Genomic DNA, 17,896 nt, shown 5'->3' on the forward strand with positions numbered 1-17,896 from the left:
GTTTATTAGTATTATCAGTATTATTATTATTATAATATAGTATATTTGGTACATATTGTTTATACCTATTCTATTTTTTTTTTACAAATTCCGGAGTCGTCCACAACCACGATAGGTTCCACGTATGAATACCAATATGTACTGGCGAATAAAGCTGCTCTTGAACCTTGAAAAAAAAAAAAGTCGATATAATTTTATGATATATATATATATAATTTTAAGATTACTCTTAAACATACTTTTCAATAAAGCCTATAGTTAGGACTGACTCAGGCTCTGCCTGAACCAGACCTTTATATTATATTATTATATTATCAAATTAAAATATTTCCAGGGTAAGCTATATTGTTTACAGCCAATGAGGAACCGCCACATCATCAACCTGCGCGAGCGAGATGTCTCTGACGTATCATCCTGCGACTTGCTTGATGGTTGTTTGGGTCTTTTTTTTATCAATACTCGAAGTTGTCTAGTTTCCCGGACTTAGCCATATGTATAGCTAAGTGTTTTTGTGTTGCTGAAACGAATAATGAATTAATATTTCTCGTGAACAGAGTTTGTAAACAAAGTGACATTAGCAGCGTTAGCTAACCGCTGCTCTCAGAGCCATGAACCATGGATACCGTGGCATGAGAGGAGGGAGGGGTGGTCGTGGTTACCGGGACGGTAGCAGAGAGAGATGGGAGAAAGGAGGAGAGGGGTCGAGGGGTCACAATTCCCAATTTGACGAGGACCGCGGAGCCACTGGACACCGGGACCGACCGCCTCCCCATCTGAAGGGTCGGGCTATCGGTCTGTGGTACGCAAGATACGGAGCCGCGAGAAGTAAACAAGCTGATCGGAGATCGGTATGAAATCACTTTGCATGAATAGTCATTCATAAAGACACAATTGATCGATTAGATGTCTAGCTATTCCTAGATCCAGAGTGGTGATGCAAGACACATCTGAAGGGACATTATTCATTAATAAACCCTAATAATACCCTGACCAAACCCACTTATGTGGAGACGTTTGAACATTTGGAAAGTAGAGACAATGGGAATGATGTACAGAGGTTTGGTATGGATGTGGAAGAAGAAGAGAAAGACTAACAATGTGTCTCATTGATGTGGTTAATTATGACATGAAGGAAGAATGATCAGGTTTATTGAAGATGAAGAAGGATATGTTGTTGTTGTAATCATAAATTGTTCAAGTGTGTTACATTATAACTAAAAGGGTTGAGTCCTCGTATAATAAAACACTTTAATGCAACGTTTAAGATCGAAAACCATGATTGGAGATTCATTCCCACAAATAAAACGGCTTTTTAAATCTGTTCATTCTATTTTTGTTATTTATCTCAATTAGCTGTGTAAGAGTTTTCTTTTCCTGTGTGTCTAGCGAGCTGTTGTCCAGATGGATGAAGCCAGAGAGCAGCACATTACCAAACTGCTTCATACTGTCCAAAATGACCCGACAGGTTATGGTCCAGAGAGAAGCATTAGGGATACAAAGGCTTCTTCATCCAAGACTTTGCATGAAGATGCAAACAAAAGTAGCCATTGGTGAGAATTCCTAGTTGACCATATATAACTGTTTAGTTAACTTATGCAAGTGCAATGCAATATAAATTATTTTCATTAATTACACATTCAAACTTACAATTAAAATAAAAAATGTAATGTGTTAATTGTATGCACAGTTATTTTGATGGTGAACTACCAGAAAGAATCAAAAAGTCCAAATCTGAGGATGAAGATGAAGATGACAGCGACACAGATCATAAGAAAGCAACTAAAAAATTGCTACAGTGAGTATTTTATTTTATTTTTATCTTTGTCCAAACTGAGATTCATCTCTTTTCCATTAGTAACTTCTCTGAGACTGTGAAAGATGAGCCTCCTGAAACGTGGGATGAAGACGAGGAGCAGCCGCAATCGGAGCAGCAGCAATCACAGCAGCAGAGGCAAGAGGATAAGGGGAAACAAAGAAGGATAGACAAGGATCTGGAGTTTTTATTTCAGAAAGTAGTCCGTGATCAGTTACTGGATGGTAGATTACAAGCTGATCTGCAAAAAAAGAGCGCTGACACTCAATACAAAGATATGCTGGTGAGTATTTAAGTGTTCTTCTTTTGATTACTTTGTGGGAATCAAAAATGAATCAAGAACACAAACTGTGAAATCTAGAGCCGAGGAAACATTTTTAATGGAAATGGCAGATATAGATCAGCATGGGGAGAGAAGGAAACTGCTTCCAATGTATAACATTTTGTTAATCTCATAATTTCAGTTTAATTTTATTTTGCAGCAATTTAGGGAGAAACTACCATCTTATTCAAAGAAAGAGGTATGCACCAAAGAAGTTTCAACAATAAATTGTGTAGTACCTTATTAATGTGAAATTGTTCTTTGTTTCATATCATCAGGAGATGGTGGAACTAATCAACTCCAATCGTGTGCTTGTTGTGAGTGGTGAGACAGGGTGTGGAAAGACAACTCAGGTTACTCAGTTCATCCTCGACGATCAAATCAAACATGGCATGGGTTCACTGTGTCGGGTTGTTTGCACTCAGCCCCGACGCATTAGTGCCATCTCGGTATGAACCCCTTTTCTCTAAACATTTGTGCTTTCCATTTGTACCAAGTATGTGCTTGTTCAATATAGGTGGCGGAACGTGTAGCAGCTGAAAGAGCAGAAAGTGTTGGCAATGGTAACTCTTGTGGTTACCAGATCCGCTTGGAATGGTTAGTTGCTTCTTCTTACTCCTGTGGCTAATCTATGATTGTTCTATACTGCACCTGCTGACGATTTTGGGACTTAGCTAGGTGTGAATGGGGATGATGCACAAGATGGGTTGAAGTAAACCATGATGTCACATTATGTCAGATAGGGTCTCTCTCCCCTGTTATGGGACTTGCTTGATTAAGATGGTCAAGACTGACCTCCTGGAATTTTATTCAAAATGTTATTTCTGCCTGTTCAGTTGTTTGTCATAATCACATAGATTTGCAATGCTTTCATCTTGTCATTCATGGATTGCAGAAAAAAAAAAAGATTTCTTGGTTGTTAAAATATGTTTTTAAATATAAGTGATTTGACATTCTGTATCTTGGGACTTGGCCTTATAACCTCCGATTCTGCTATGTGCCTTTCCCACTCTTTTAAAACATGCACTTATCATTGTGAAAGATATGCTTGGGAAAGACTTTTGAGTCTCTTATCGGGGAAGCTTTTAGCGTTCTTAGTTTTTCTAAGCTTGTTTAACTTATTCAACTGCAACTTTATCGAAAAAGATGCTTCAAATAGAGTGGACTTCTGAACCAATGAACTTTATTTTTTGTTAATAAGGTTTCAATGGAATTCTATGTGTTCTTTTGTACTTTTTTTCTTCTTTTCTTCTCCACCCAGCTCATCTAGATTCATGTGAAAAAAGGATATATAGGCTGTAAAAGAATACTACTAATTGAATGGAATGCAGGACAGAAAATCTTGTCGTTTGTGTTAATAACCCATCCATTGTCTTTAAAGGGCATTCATGTTGTGATTTGAGTGTCTCTTAAATTGATCATGTCTTCTGTTCTGGTCCAAATAATAGGAGTTTAAACTTATCTGTCCATTATCTGTCCATAATCTCTGGAAAACGTTTTTTCTTGCAAACCTACCATGAAAATTAAACTTGTGTAGTCTCTTTCTGATTATGGTTAGTCCTGTAGTAATGTTTTAGAGTTTTTAGTGACTATTTTTTAGCATCTTGCAGTCTGCTGTCGAGCTTAACTTGCTTTGAGGGCTAAACGGCATCCTTTCCCGACCATCTGTACCTGCTTAGTAGCAATGACAAGATCGGAGATGCTTGAATATTGATGAATATTTGACTGAAATGATTTTTGCTAAAGTGCCTTTACTGATTATCTTTAGGAAACTACTAGCTTTAAAGTAATAAAACTGTTATATAAATGGCAAACATAGCTTAAGTTATTTGTGCTGCTTATTCAATAAATAATTCCTTAATGTTACCAGATGCTGCTCAAATCTTTTTGTTGTCATGAAACATTGTTCTGTTAATAAATAAATGGGTAAAAGTCTAACACTGTCAATTTATACAATTGTGAATTAATTCTCAACTGGTGATGAAATGTTTATTTTAAATTAATTATAATAGTTTGAAATGTAGTAAGACCCTTTGTCTTCTTTTCTCTCTAGCCGGTTACCACGGAAACAGGGCTCTATCCTTTATTGTACAACAGGAATAATTCTCCAGTGGCTCCGCTCAGACCCGTGAGTGGCCTTCCTTATTCTCACCTTGTCTTGTTCATCCACCGTTTATACACAGTATTAACTTTAATTCACTCTTCTCCCAAATTACATCAATCCCTGTCAGAAGGAGATATGAAGCCCAAGCAGACACAGCCTTGGTTGACTCATCCTTGTGCCTATACTTTATATTTCAATTGCCTTCAGCAACAGAACAGTGCAAGGTTTATGCCATTGTCCCATGTCACTCACATCCTCAACAATCATTTCTTAATTTATTCCGCTTGTGTTTACATTTTTTGTCATTGAAATCATACAACACTGTAACAACTTTCTTTCTCCCCAATATCTTTAGACTGTTGTCGAGTGTCAGCCATTTGGTTTTGGATGAAATCCACGAGAGAAGCCTGCATTCAGATGTTCTGCTCATTATTGTGAAAGACCTGCTAAAACGCAGAGATGACCTCAAAGTCATCCTGATGAGTGCCACGCTCAATGCTGAGAAGTTCTCCAAGTATTTTGGTAAAATATTACATTAGCTCTATGTGATCTTTTTTATTATAAATTACATTTTTGTTTCCTTCTGTGTTTCATTCAAAAAAGCTACACAATATAATAATAACTCATAATAGATATACAACTTTAGAATCTGATGTTTAATTCTTGATAAAATATTTAGTACGTTTATTAAGAGTTTAATGAATACTCTTTCAAAGTGGAAAACCAAAAATGTGAATTTACTCTATATATATATAGTAAAGCAACTGTCCATATTGGCAAGCCAAAAGCTTTTTACTATTTACTGTATTTATAACCGTTTTTAAGGATGGCTTATGCTGAGATTTGCTTTTGATTTTCTCAGACAAGTGTCCCATGATTCACATCCCTGGCTTAACTTTCCCTGTCGAAGAATTCCTGCTTGAGGATGTGGTGGAGATGCTACGGTATTACGCCTAACACCACTCCCTCCTTCTAAACTGATTATCATTACAGATTATCCTTGCAGTTTCTGGCATTGACCTTTTCTCTTTTATAGGTATTGTCCCAAAAGTCAGAACGTACGCACACCGTGGAAAAAAAACTTTTGGCGTGGACAGAACTCACGACCTGAAAAGGAGGTAGTAGAGGCTGAATACAGAGAGAGTTGGCCATGTTATGCCCGAACACTTCAGAACCGGTGAGTTGCTGGAAACAGCAGGAAGCTGAAGTGATTTAATAGCCGCCACTTAGATAGTGTTTCAAATTGACCTTTTTGAAAGAGCACGCTAGGTTTTCAGAGATACTCCAATAACAGGTGTAGGCTGGTATGAACTGTAGTGATAATATGCATACTGCCTAAGTCAGTGCTTGAAAATGTGAGTGGGAAGCTTTAATATTTCCCATATATCTGAGCCAAGTTCTTGGTCCAGGTTAGACGGCTTTCCTTGAAAGCAGAGTGCACAGAAATGACAATAAAAAGCTTTTGTTGTCCAAGTCAAATACAATTGGAAAAAAGATTTTTATAAAAGCTTCTCATCAATTTAGTAAGAGATTTAACTTCTGTACTTCCATTTAGATCAGTAACTTTAGATTAAAGAACACATTTTACCATAATTAACTTATTTACAGTTATTAATCATAATGAATTAATTATTGGCATAATCTTGTAGTTTCCCCAAGTAATCTCTTCATATTAAAGGCTCTTATTTGTCATTGGGCTTGACAACCCTAGACAAGAGACATAGGCCCTCTAGAACACTTATGTCTAACTCTTAAAGCTTGGTGAACAAATCTGGCCGGTCATTTTATGTGTCCCGCCAGCTGCTCGGCTCAATTTCAAAGTAGACTAATGTTCATGTTGATATTTTGACCTATTAAGCTATCAGTGTTCAAGGTGAGATAAGGAACAGAATGTACTGCATTAAAACAATCACACGTAGACTTTGTTTAGTACTGGAGAACAATGCATGTTTCGATTTGCCTGCAACCTCAACTACAGTACTTTTTGCTTAACCTATGCTGGTTTATAAGATGTCAGAAGGTAAGGTTTCCGTCAGGTAGATGGAAAGCGTTACTTTAGCATCTGGGAGAAAGCCACATAGGACACTTGGAACACACTTAAACTGTTTGATTTGAAATTTCATCCTGACTAATGCTTCCACCATAAAATGTTATTTTCACAAAGTAATTTGGCAATAAACCAGACAGGGGCTCATCACATCAACAAGACGTCGGACTGAAATCAGCTTGTTAATAATCTGTCAATCACACATCTGAGATTATTTAAGGACCGATTTCTATTCTTCAAGGCATTGTGGGGACTCTATATTGTCTGTAAATATTTTCTTTTCTCAGATACTCAGACAGCACCATTGCTGCACTGGAGATGTTAGACAACGATGAAAAGATTGACTTGGACCTAATAGTGGCACTCATCCGCCACATAGTGCTAAACGAAGATGTGAGTGTTTTATAAATCTAATAATGTCTATATTTACTAAAGGTGTATTAGTCTTACATAAGGTTATTATGTGGAACTGACTGATCATGAACTCGACAAACGGATGAAAGATAAATGCTGTCTCGAAGCAGAGCAGATGGCAATTAGATCAGGCTAGCGTGCTTCACCGATGCCTCATATGTATATCCAATTCTACTTTACATTCATTTCCATTCTACATAATGTGATTTTTAACTTTTAAAAAATAACATTTTATTTACGTTTCAACATCAACATTCTTTGTTACCATTGATGGCTTGATAACATCTAACGTCAAACATGGTATTGGGTACATTTTTAGTTTTGCTGTTTGTAGACTTTGTAGCTTCATTTTGTATGTCGCTTTAAATTGATGTGTGTGTAACAGACACTAAATCATTCACTGACCCCAAGAGACCATTCATCTGTTGGACAGAGCAACCCTACTAAACTGATTCGCCCTAACGTTTTCAAATATTTTCCAGCTGATGAATCAGAGGTTTATTTTCAACCATCTGTCACTCCTTCAGCTGTGATCATCAGAAAATAATTTTACACTGGATGAGACACGAGCAAACACAGGTTGATGAACACCTGCTGTGCACAGTAGAGAGCAGGCCGGTTAGCGCCATGGTTGCCATTATTAATGAATTCATCAAGGATGCTGCCTGTGTATGTGTGAACATGTGTCTTTGTGAGACTGTGACTCACCATGCAGTGCACAGTTCCCCCCTTGCTACCAAACCCAAAAGGTGATGATTGCCCTTCATCTCACGTATGATGGGATGTAAGATTCAGCTATTTTTAGGAAAAGCAAGGAAGCAGTGCAGAAAATAAATTGTGTGATAAATATAGTAATGCACAGAGTTCTACAACAATCAGACAATAATATAAGTGCTAACACGCATGTCTAAGAAAGTAGGTAAGTAAGTAAGTATTTATATAGCGCTTTTCCAGACCAGGGTCACATAACGCTTAAGCAATCAAAACAATACTCAATAAAATATATACTTTAAAGGTCAAGATAAAACTGTGAACTACATGAGAGACCTCAGAGCCCAAGCTGGGGTGTAAGGCTGGATCAGATCACTGATGTAAGGAGAAGCCTGACCATGAATAGTTCTAAAAGTAAGAACCAGAATTTTAAAGTTGATCCTGAAAAAAACGAGAACTACTGTGATACAGACCCAGACAGTCACTTCATCCCTTAGTCTACTTAGCAGGATCTGGTGATCAACTGTGTCAAAGGCTGAGGACAGATCCAAGAGAACCAGAACAGTGTATTGACCCAAATCAGCCGACATGATGTCACTGGACACTTTCAGTAAGGCCGTCTCCATAGACTGATGTTTGTGGAAGCCAGGCTCATCCTTCTCATGAATGTCGCTCTGATCCAGGAACAACAATAACTGCTCAGACACCACCTTCTCCAAGATCTTGGACAAGAAAGGGAGCTTAGAATTAGGCCTCAAATTAGTCTGTAAATTGGGTCTAAGCCTGGCTTTTTGAGCAAAGGCTCCACAATGGCATGTTTAAATGCATTGGGAAAAACCCCTTTGGAAATGGAGAGGTTCACCATAGTGGTAACCCATGGCCCCATTACATCAAAATTTTAAGAGCAACTTTTGGCATTCTCTCTCGTGTCTACTTAAACACATGTATTTTGTGTTGATAGGAGGGAGCGATTTTGGTCTTCCTGCCAGGTTGGGACAACATCAGCAGTCTTCATGACCTGCTCATGGCTCAGCAGATGTTTCGATCAGGTAAACAAAAACAAAAGCGACAGTTTAGCATAAAAGGAGCATACAGAATAATAAGGTTTTGAAATATAAATGATGAAATAGTAATAGAAATAAAATGATCCACAAATTAATTTGAAATAAATAGTAGTTAATTCAAATTGAATAAACGAGTTTTCTACATTTTATGTTTGACAGTGAACACAACTAAGGTACTTTTTGTGGCAGTACAGAATAAAATAATGAAATGATATGAAAAAAGGAGATTGATTAAACAGTATACAACAAATTTAAATAAAATAATAGACATAACAATAAAATGGCATGAAAGCATGTGATCTAGTGTCATAAATGAAAAAATAGAACTAAAATGTTCATATCGGTGCACAAAATTCCTCACTAGAAAATCATTATCTGTTATTAATCATCACTCTAGTTTTAAAAATAGAAAAAACATGTAGTTATATTGACCTGTTTATTTTAGTAGGATAATTGTGTTATTTTGTTTTAGATCGTTTTGTCATCATCCCTTTGCACTCCCTGATGCCGACTGTTAACCAGACACAGGTCAGAATTTATTTTTCTTCTCACTATCTTTTAAAAAGTGTAAATATAATTAAAAACATCCTCTTCTATTTTCAGGTTTTTAAAAGACCTCCAGCTGGAGTGAAAAAGATTGTGATTGCTACTAATATAGCGGAAACCAGGTGTGTTGATGTTTTTTTCTGGTTTATAGTTCTCCTAAATCTTTATGAAGCTTTTTATATAATTGCATTTTTAATTTTCTATTTTTGCCTTTGCAAGGCTTGGAAAACTTATCTAATTTTTTTTATTTAATTGTATCTACATAACATTCCTCATCCAAAAATATAACTTCAATCAAAAGCTTTCCAAATATAGAATCTCTAAACACTACTTCAAATGTAGTTGTGTCTGCGTGAGATTTTGATGGACTGCTTTGAAGTTCCTCATCCCTCATGATGTTTTTCTCCTTGCAGCATCACTATAGAGGATGTCGTTTTCGTGATTGATGGGGGGAAAATTAAAGAGACCAACTTTGACACCAGCAACAACATCAGCACGATGGCAGCAGAGTGGGTGAGCCTGGCCAATGCCAAGCAAAGGAAGGGGCGTGCTGGCAGGTGTGTGTGGCATTTGACTTTACTCAGTAAAAGTGGGTTTAATTTGTATGATTTTAATTAAGCAGCATTGTCTCACAACTTCCCTTCTTCCGCTCTTTTCCAGTCTGTGACTTGAGAAGTCTTTTTCTCTACCTATCACTGATGTAAAAGTAGAGCCAAATGGCATGAGCTGCTTGCAGACATCACAGTTCAGTGATGTCTGAAAAGAAATATGTTTTTTACCAGATGACCATAACGTTCTCTCATTTTCATATAAATGCAAAGAGTGAGTCCAGGAAAGTGCTATCATCTCTACAATGGCCTGCGGGCGAGCCTGCTGAATGCCTATCAGTTACCTGAAATCATGAGGACACCACTAGAGGAGCTCTGTCTACAAATCAAGGTATGTGTTAAAGGCTGCAGTGATATAAATACTGCTTAAGAACAGATATAATGACTCATTTAGTGGTGTTAGGGGGTGGTGTTCTTTATCCTCATGAGCTGAACATGATTAATAATTGCATATTCTGTGTATATCTTAAAATAATAGTAAAACAATATATTAAAATTTCTGAATCTTTTAAGGATACTTTTTCAAAAATAAAACAAAAACAAACAAAAAACATTTAATTTTGAGCATGTGAAATGATTGTTCTGCTCTGTTAAATGTATACTTCTTCCAAGTTATGATTTTTGTTAAACATTGAACATGGAACGTTATAGGTTGAAGACACGAAATTTACATTGACAAGGTTACTTTGAACTTTTATTATTCAGCCTCATTTCTCTCACCTCTGGTCCTGAAGTGTGTGCGAGGAACCATCGGTAGAGTCTGATCCACATACCTCAGAGCGAGATACTCTGGAGAGCTAGAATTTTAAAGTTGATGCCAGAAACTGGTAGCCAGTGAAGAGATTTAAGGGATCCTTCCAGGCTGTTGCTCCTAAACTTTGGAACGATCTTTCTCTCCCTCTGCGCTTGATGGAATCTACTGACTCCTTCAAGAAACATCTCAAGACATTTTTATTTGTGCAGGCTTTTCCTTGTTTTTCTGAGACTCTCGTGTTTGTCTCAGTGTTGTCTTGAACTTTTAAGTATTTCTTTTATTGGGTATTTTTTGATTGTTTAAGTCCTTTGTGACCCTGGTCTGGAAAAGCTATTCAAACTTACTTATTGAACCAGTTGATAACTGCTAAAATATATTCCTTTACAAAAGCTGAACATAGATTTAGGCATGGTTCTGAGAATAGATGTGTGAAACAACACTGTCCAACTTGATGACTACAAAAAAAGACTGTCCAATACATTTACCTAACTCTGTAAACACTCTGATCTGATCAACACTGCTCTCTCTCATCGTCTCACTCCCTCTCAGTGAACTCATCAATTTAGCCGTGTTCATTTAGCCAGACTTTACCAGCACAGCTTTTATAATCGCTCTCAGTTGTTCAGAAGTTGTTATAGTTAGAAGCTAGTCTGTGTCTGGGCTGTCCAAATGTTTCCAAATGTGTTTACACATATTTGATAAATAGTTTCATTTGAAATGTTAGATCCCGTCTGTGGTTGGACAGTTGCATGTGAATCGAATTATTAATCGTTGATCGACTGCTAGAACAGATTGAATTAACAGGATTGGGAACGTTTGTATACTCTTGTTTAATTAAAGCTGTTGAGGAGGGAAAGCACTTGGAGAACAAATTGTACAGTGAAGAGGAAAGGGACGCCTGTTCATTTAAAAATGTTCATTAAAAATTGACCTTGATCTATGCTGTATGTCTTGCATACATATTGTATATTTGACAAATATAAGAACTTGAGATAAACATTTTGAATGACGTCCAGAGGGATCAGTAAAGTATATCTAGTTTGTGCAAATGGGAGCAAACAAGCTATTTTCTTTAACTTTTAATGTTATTTATTTAAAGGACAATACATATCTGTTGATGTTTTCTCCCCAGATACTGAAGCTTGGGTTCATAGCACAATTCCTGAGAAAAGCCCTGGACCCTCCTACTGAGCAGGCCGTCAACCTTGCTGTCAAGAACCTCACTGATTTGGTAAGATGGATGAAAGGAAAGTTTATTTCTGGCTACATAATGCATCTAGATTCTGATGAGTTGTGTTCTTTCTGATTATTAAAAACTGCAATATCATTTTTTTTATTTTCGGATGCATTTTTTAATAACCTTTTACTATTATTGTTATAAAAAAGCTAAACAGCTTGCTTCTCGATTTTCAATTAATATCTCTATGGCTTATGCTAGAATGCCCTGGATGGATCTGAGGATCTCACGGCGCTCGGTTTCCATCTGGCTCGTCTGCCTGTGGAGCCTCATATTGGAAAACTCATCCTGTTCGGAGCACTGCTAGGCTGCCTGGACCCCGTGCTCACAATCGCTGCCTCGCTCAGCTTCAAAGACCCTTTCTTTATCCCCTTGGTAGGGCAACTAGTTTACTGCTGATTACTCATCCATGTCACACATGATTGATCTCAGAGATGTTGCAATGTATTCTTCTTTCACGCATCTGTAATTGTGAAGGGAAAAGAGAAGCTGGCCGACAAGCGTAAAAAGGTTTTGTCAAAGAACTCCAAGAGCGACCATCTCACCGTTTTCAATGCCTTTCAGGTAAATCGTCTTTTTCCACTTGCATAAATTGGACATGATTTATGCATAAAGTGCTGATTTCTCAGGGCTGGGAAGAAGCAAAACATAATGGTGCCAGGTTTGAAAGAGAGTACTGCTGGGAAAACTTCCTGTCTGCTAATACTCTAAAGGTGAGAAAAAAACTTTTGTACGGTAACCATTTCCCAAATTGGATATGGAATTCACTTCTGTTGGTTCAGATGCTGCAAAATATGAAGGGCCAGTTCACTGAACACCTGATGCACACTGGCTTTGTCAGCAGTAAAGACCCCAAAGATGCCAAATCTAACGTCAATTCAGGTTAATCCAAACCCATCTTTTTATTTTCTTTTTCATTCACGAATTGTGATCATATTTTTTTTATTAAACTCCAGAAAACCAGAAGCTGATAAAAGCGGTGATTGTGGCCGGACTGTACCCCAAGGTGGCCATGATTCGTAAATCTCACGGCAAGAGGCCAGGGTGAGTCCTTTTAACATGGAGTGCACTGATATCCTTAATGATTTATTGAAAAACACACAATCTGTGGTAGGATGTTGGGAAGTGACGAACCAAAGAACAACCCCTCAAGAGCAGTGGCCCTTTATCAGACATGGATCAATGCATTCAACATAAAATGACCATTTGCCACCAAGTGACCTGTGGGCACACGTCATCTTGCTCTTCAGTGAATTTTGATTTTTTTTTGTGGAAATTGAAAGTTTTGACAACATCCAGTCAGCAATTCAACTTCGCCCAAGGAGACCAGAGATCTTCACAGATCCTGCTCTCCACCACCTGCTGCTCTTTCTGTAGCCCATAACTCTTCTGGTATAGTACCTCCCAGAAACAGACCAGATTTACCTCCTTTGTCAAGGGTTATGCAGGTTTACTCCTGAACAATCTGTACTTTTGAAAGAAGGTCAACAAAAAAGCTAACAAACACTGTGAGGGAATGATATAAAGAGTTCTTCCACCAATGATTCTTCTGAAACTTCTTCTTTTCCCTTTAGCTGCTCACTTCACTATCCCTCCTCTGTACATGACCATCTCATTCTGGCTCTCTGACCTTATCTCAAAAACATCTTACATGTGCCGTTCCTCTGATTGACTCATTCCTGATTTTATCCATCTTTGTCACTCCCAAAGAGAACTTCAACACCTTTTCCTCAGTGCCAGATTAGTTATTGCTGGTCTCACTACTGTCTTGTATATCTTTCCTTTCATTCTGGCTGTTACTCTTTTATCACAAATTAATCCTTGTTTGACCATGTTTCTTCTTTTCTATAATCTCCACGGCTCTGGACTGTTGACCCTACTCCACTCTCTGTAGTCTCATGGTTCCACTTGGGTTCCTCTCATTCACACACATATACTCTGTCTTGCTGTGACTAACCTTCATTCCTCTCCTTTCTAGAGCATATCTCCAGCTTTTCCTCCACCTGGTCTCTGCTCTCACTATAGATCACAATGTCATCTGCAAACATCATAGTTCATGGAGATTCCTGTCTAACCTCATCTGTCAGTCTGTCCATCACCACTGCAAACAAGAAGGGTCTCAGAGCTGAACCCTGATGTAGTCCCACCTCCACCTTCTCTGTCACACCTACAGCACACCTCACCTCTGTCTCACAGTTGGAATACATGTCCTGCATCAGTCTAACATACTTCTCTGCTACTCCAGACTTCCTCATACAGTATCATAGTTCCTCTCCCTCTTTTGCCACTCTCTCACATCTGGGGATATTCTGTATCACTTCATCTAACTCACTCCATAATGTTTCCTTCTCCTCTTATTCACATTCCACCTGTGGAACATAACATTTAACATCAAACCTTCAATTTCAAGCTTTAGAGTCATCAGTCTGACACTCTTTTCTTTTCTAGGACATTCTTAACAAACTCCTTTTAGGAGAACCCCTGCGCCATTTCTCTACCTATCAAAACCATAGTAGTACAACTTAAAACGTCACCTTAGCTTCTCCTACCTTTCAGCCTGCTCTCCTTGAAACACAGCATATCCACCTTCCTTCTCTGCATCATGTCACCCAACTCTCTAGCTTTCCCGTCATAGTCCTAATATTTAAAGTCCCTACTCTCAGTCCCAAAGTCTTGCCTTTCCTCTTTTCTCTCTGTTTCTGAACCTGCCTTCCTCCTCTCCTCCTTCGACCCACAGTAGCCCAATTTCCATTGTTACCCTGTAGGTTATCGGCACCAATGGCAAAAGTCTTTTGGCACAGACTTCAATCAGATGCCCTTCCTGAGACAACCCTTTGCATATATCCGGGCTTGGGAGCGGCTCAAAAATACACTGGCTTGTGACCCCTTAAGGCTTCATTAATGATTCTATTGCAACTTAAGGACGTTTATTTGTCACACACACAGGGTACAAAATGATGTGAAATGCTTGGTTTCCAAAATAAGGCTGAAAATATACAGCTTTACTAACGAAGTAAAAGTGAATTCAGTGTCAAAAAATATATAATGTATAATAAAGTTTTAAAGATTTCTCGTTTATGTTGGAAAAAAGTTTCAGAAAGTGACAGGAGTAAGTAAAGGTCATGCTTGGGCTTAACTCTGTTTTCCTCTCAGCGTTAAAGTGTACACGCAGGCGGACGGGAAGGTGGCCATTCATCCAAAGTCGGTGAATTACGAAGAGAGTGATTTCAACTACACGTGGCTCATCTATCACCTCAAGATGAGGACGAGCAGTGTGAGTAATCCAGCGTGTTCGCTCATGCTCGTGTCCCTCTGATGTGCTAGTGGGTTGTCGGTGGCTTTACTCTGCATGAATATTTGATTCAAAGCTCCCTTTCAAAAGCCTTCTTGCTTCAAAGCCCCGACACCACGTGGGAGGTCACAAGGACAAAATGGTCAACATCCAGACAAAGACCTTTCTCGTTCTCACTCTCGACATTTTTCATCATACTTTTAAAAAGCGTGGGTTTTCTCTCCTAAGTATGTGGGAAATGGTTCCGAAGGATTTCATCATCATTACCGCCAATTGTGCAAGCCTTCGTCTTTACAATTGCGTGTATTTAGGTATACCATGAAAGTGAGAGTGTGATGCAGAAGGTCATTTGTTGATAGATAAACGCTGGGGGCTCGTTGGAGGAGAGAGATGGAAGAATTGGATGACGTTCGCCGGCGTGCACACTGATGCAACATCTACACATCCATTACATGATACGATTATCAATCAGAAGTCTGCTTTCATCTTGTTTGAATTACACTCAAGTGTACGCTGCTCTTCACCTTTACTCTGGTCTTCAAAGATATTGGAGGGTAGAATGTAGCAACACCCAATCCTGTTGAGATGAAACGTGTTTCTCTTATTTACCCTTCAATTACAAACTTTTAACCACCGGCAGGATTTGACGTCTGGAATTGCTGTGACTGCTCAGGTGTTACCTAGCAATTGAACATAGTCCTAACACACCAGCTAAAAAAAACACCTGGACGTTACATTGATCCGTTAGTGAATAACTTAAAGTCCAGGAGTGAAACTACGTTAGAAATGAATAAAAATGTTATTACATAGTATTTAACATAATGTAGAATAACTCATCTGTTGTACACATTTTTACATAACCAAAGAAAAGTTTAAATAAACCCTGTTCTAGATATTCATTGCAGTTGTTAAGTAAGGTTCGAGTTAAAGCAGCAGCAGAAGCAGCTGTCGGCCTCACTGATGTTCGTGTCGGTTTATGAGCAACCTTTGTCTACTTCTGTCCTCAGATTTTCCTCTACGACTGCACCGAAGTGTCCCCGTTCTCACTGCTGTTTTTTGGCGGCGACATCAGCATCCAAAAAGACCAAGACCAGGAAACCGTGGCGGTGGACAAGTGGATAGTCTTCCGGTCGCCCGCTCGCATCGCCAACCTCGTGAAGGTTTGCATGGACACAAACACACACCACAGTCTTAAACATTCAGAAATCATGAGAGGAAAGTCAATGTAAGATAGTGACGCAGATAAGGCTTCAGGGGGAAATCCAGAGTGACTTTAGTGTTACAAGCCTTGATGCTTGACCTATCACAGCGAGTGGGTGTGGCTATAGTAAACAAGATTTTGGTTAGACGTTTTAATTCAACACCTTTTAGCAAAACACTTGTGAATCATGATGTTCAGCTTAAGCTCCTCGGTTTTGTGTTTCATATAAGGTGAAGATGAACCTGTCCACCTGTCGAGACACGTCACAAACCCAGAGAGAGAAACAAACCTTTGAAGAGATCTAAATGATTTTTGGTGTTCAGTATAACATTTTCTTTCACAAGAAGTGTAGTTTAAATATATATTTTACTTCTTCTGTTAGTAATGAAGTTAAAAATGTGTATACTGGTTATTATTTTCTTCCGTTGTGGGGTTGTAAGCAGACAGTCAAAGCTGTTGTTAATATTCCCAAAATAACTGTCATAACTGATGATGAATATGAAGACGATCCAATATAATCCCTAACAAATTAACCGCTGTAGCTAAAGAGGCTTTTAGAAGTTCGACCAGCCGAATAACTAATATCAAATTTACTTTACCTTGGTACGTTAATCTTGCCTCTGCAGAATATATTTAAGGTGAAACGTAAATGCTTTGATATAACCTGCTGACTATATCATTGAGAAAACAACTGTCAGGAAATATATCTGACCATTGTAAATAAGTAAGTAATATTTATTTTCAAGACCTGGGTCACAAAGCGCAAAGCATTTCCTGCTGCTCATGTTTTCTGGATGAGAGAAAATACAGAAGAACTTAGAACGTAACAAAGATTTGTCATCCTTACTTGACTGGTCTATTACTTGTGTCACATATTGTGCAACGTAGAACCTCAGAGACGTGACAAGAAAGACAGATCTGCACCACAATGTCATAAACACCTCTTCACTCCAAACATTCATTCTTCAGCTGCTTGAAAACACACACAAACTCCTACGTTGTTTTCTTCCCTCAGAGTCTTAAGCGAGAGCTGGATTCTCTGCTGGAAGACAAAATATGCAGCCCAGCTCCTGTGGACTGGCAGAACCGTGATTCTAAAGACTGCGCTGTAATCACGGCCATCATAGACCTCATCACCACGCAGGAGAGGCCAGCGGGGAGCAGGGCGGACGACGCTCGCTTCCCTAAAAGCTGCCACAAGTCGTTCGGTCACAGCTCTCAACACATGAGATATGGCGACGACGACGACGATGACGAGGAGGGATAAGAAGGGCACATGTTGAATATTAAAATGTTTATTAGTGACGTCTTCCTGATCCGATCCTAATGCACTTGAACTAATCATGTCACGTTTCTCCTTTTTTTTTTTGCTTAATCTATGTTTTATACGTGCTTTTGTTGATGAACCCATCAATAAACATGGAACAATGAAGTCACTTTTCTGTAGATAAGTCAAGGTCACAGCTCCAGTCATCTGTCACTTCTTGTCTTTCACTTTCTTTTTCTCGCTCTCTTTCTATGTCTCTCAATGTCTTTACTTCTCTCTCAAATTTACTTTTTTTCCCCCCTTCTTCCTCTGTGTGTATGTTTATGGTAGATAAACAGATTTATAGGTTATAGATTTCTTGGACACGGACCTCAAGGTATATGGACCGGACTGCCTGAGTTTTCCATGTAAGTTTATAGTAGTGTTTATTTTGGACTTCAATTTCAAGATATGTAAGTGAACTGTGAACCGGAGTAAACCCACACTAGTGAGGAGAACATACAAGTATTGATTCCA

General features: G+C 38.5%; 1 protein-coding gene across 2 annotated transcripts; it reads left to right on the forward strand.

The window, feature by feature from the left end:
* The first annotated feature begins 421 nt into the window (after window positions 1-421).
* Window positions 422-17,559, forward strand: dhx36 (DEAH (Asp-Glu-Ala-His) box polypeptide 36). 2 transcript variants are annotated; one of them, XM_087794977.1, is made up of 26 exons: window positions 422-848; window positions 1,387-1,550; window positions 1,688-1,795; window positions 1,856-2,096; window positions 2,296-2,334; window positions 2,414-2,584; window positions 2,653-2,732; window positions 4,189-4,263; window positions 4,595-4,761; window positions 5,102-5,183; window positions 5,276-5,416; window positions 6,574-6,679; window positions 8,373-8,460; window positions 8,948-9,003; window positions 9,079-9,143; window positions 9,435-9,578; window positions 9,843-9,960; window positions 11,516-11,614; window positions 11,822-11,995; window positions 12,098-12,184; window positions 12,250-12,333; window positions 12,403-12,502; window positions 12,577-12,664; window positions 14,774-14,894; window positions 15,920-16,072; window positions 17,129-17,559. In XM_087794977.1, the coding sequence occupies exons 1-26, from the start codon at window positions 609-611 to the stop codon at window positions 17,378-17,380; spliced, it is 3,243 nt and encodes a 1,080-aa protein (XP_087651103.1). In that variant the 5' UTR covers window positions 422-608; the 3' UTR covers window positions 17,381-17,559. The 2 variants fall into 2 exon arrangements, with proteins under 2 accessions (XP_087651103.1, XP_087651104.1); XM_087794978.1 differs by lacking the exons at window positions 14,774-14,894; window positions 15,920-16,072; window positions 17,129-17,559 and adding an exon at window positions 12,735-14,689.
* Window positions 17,560-17,896: the final 337 nt, after the last annotated feature.

This window comes from Callionymus lyra, chromosome 7 (genome assembly GCF_982586985.1).
Source record: "Callionymus lyra chromosome 7, fCalLyr1.hap1.1, whole genome shotgun sequence".
In the NCBI taxonomy this organism is placed as follows: Eukaryota; Metazoa; Chordata; class Actinopteri; order Syngnathiformes; family Callionymidae; genus Callionymus; species Callionymus lyra.

Bases quoted from the DNA above. Each gene is read 5' to 3' on its own strand.
- dhx36 (XM_087794977.1), top strand. From the start codon at position 609: ATGAACCATGGATACCGTGGCATGAGAGGAGGGAGGGGTGGTCGTGGT. The intron at 1,796-1,855 runs GTGAGTATTTTA...CTTTTCCATTAG, and splicing joins GCAACTAAAAAATTGCTACA to TAACTTCTCTGAGACTGTGA. The intron at 9,579-9,842 runs GTGTGTGTGGCA...ATAAATGCAAAG, and splicing joins AGGAAGGGGCGTGCTGGCAG to AGTGAGTCCAGGAAAGTGCT.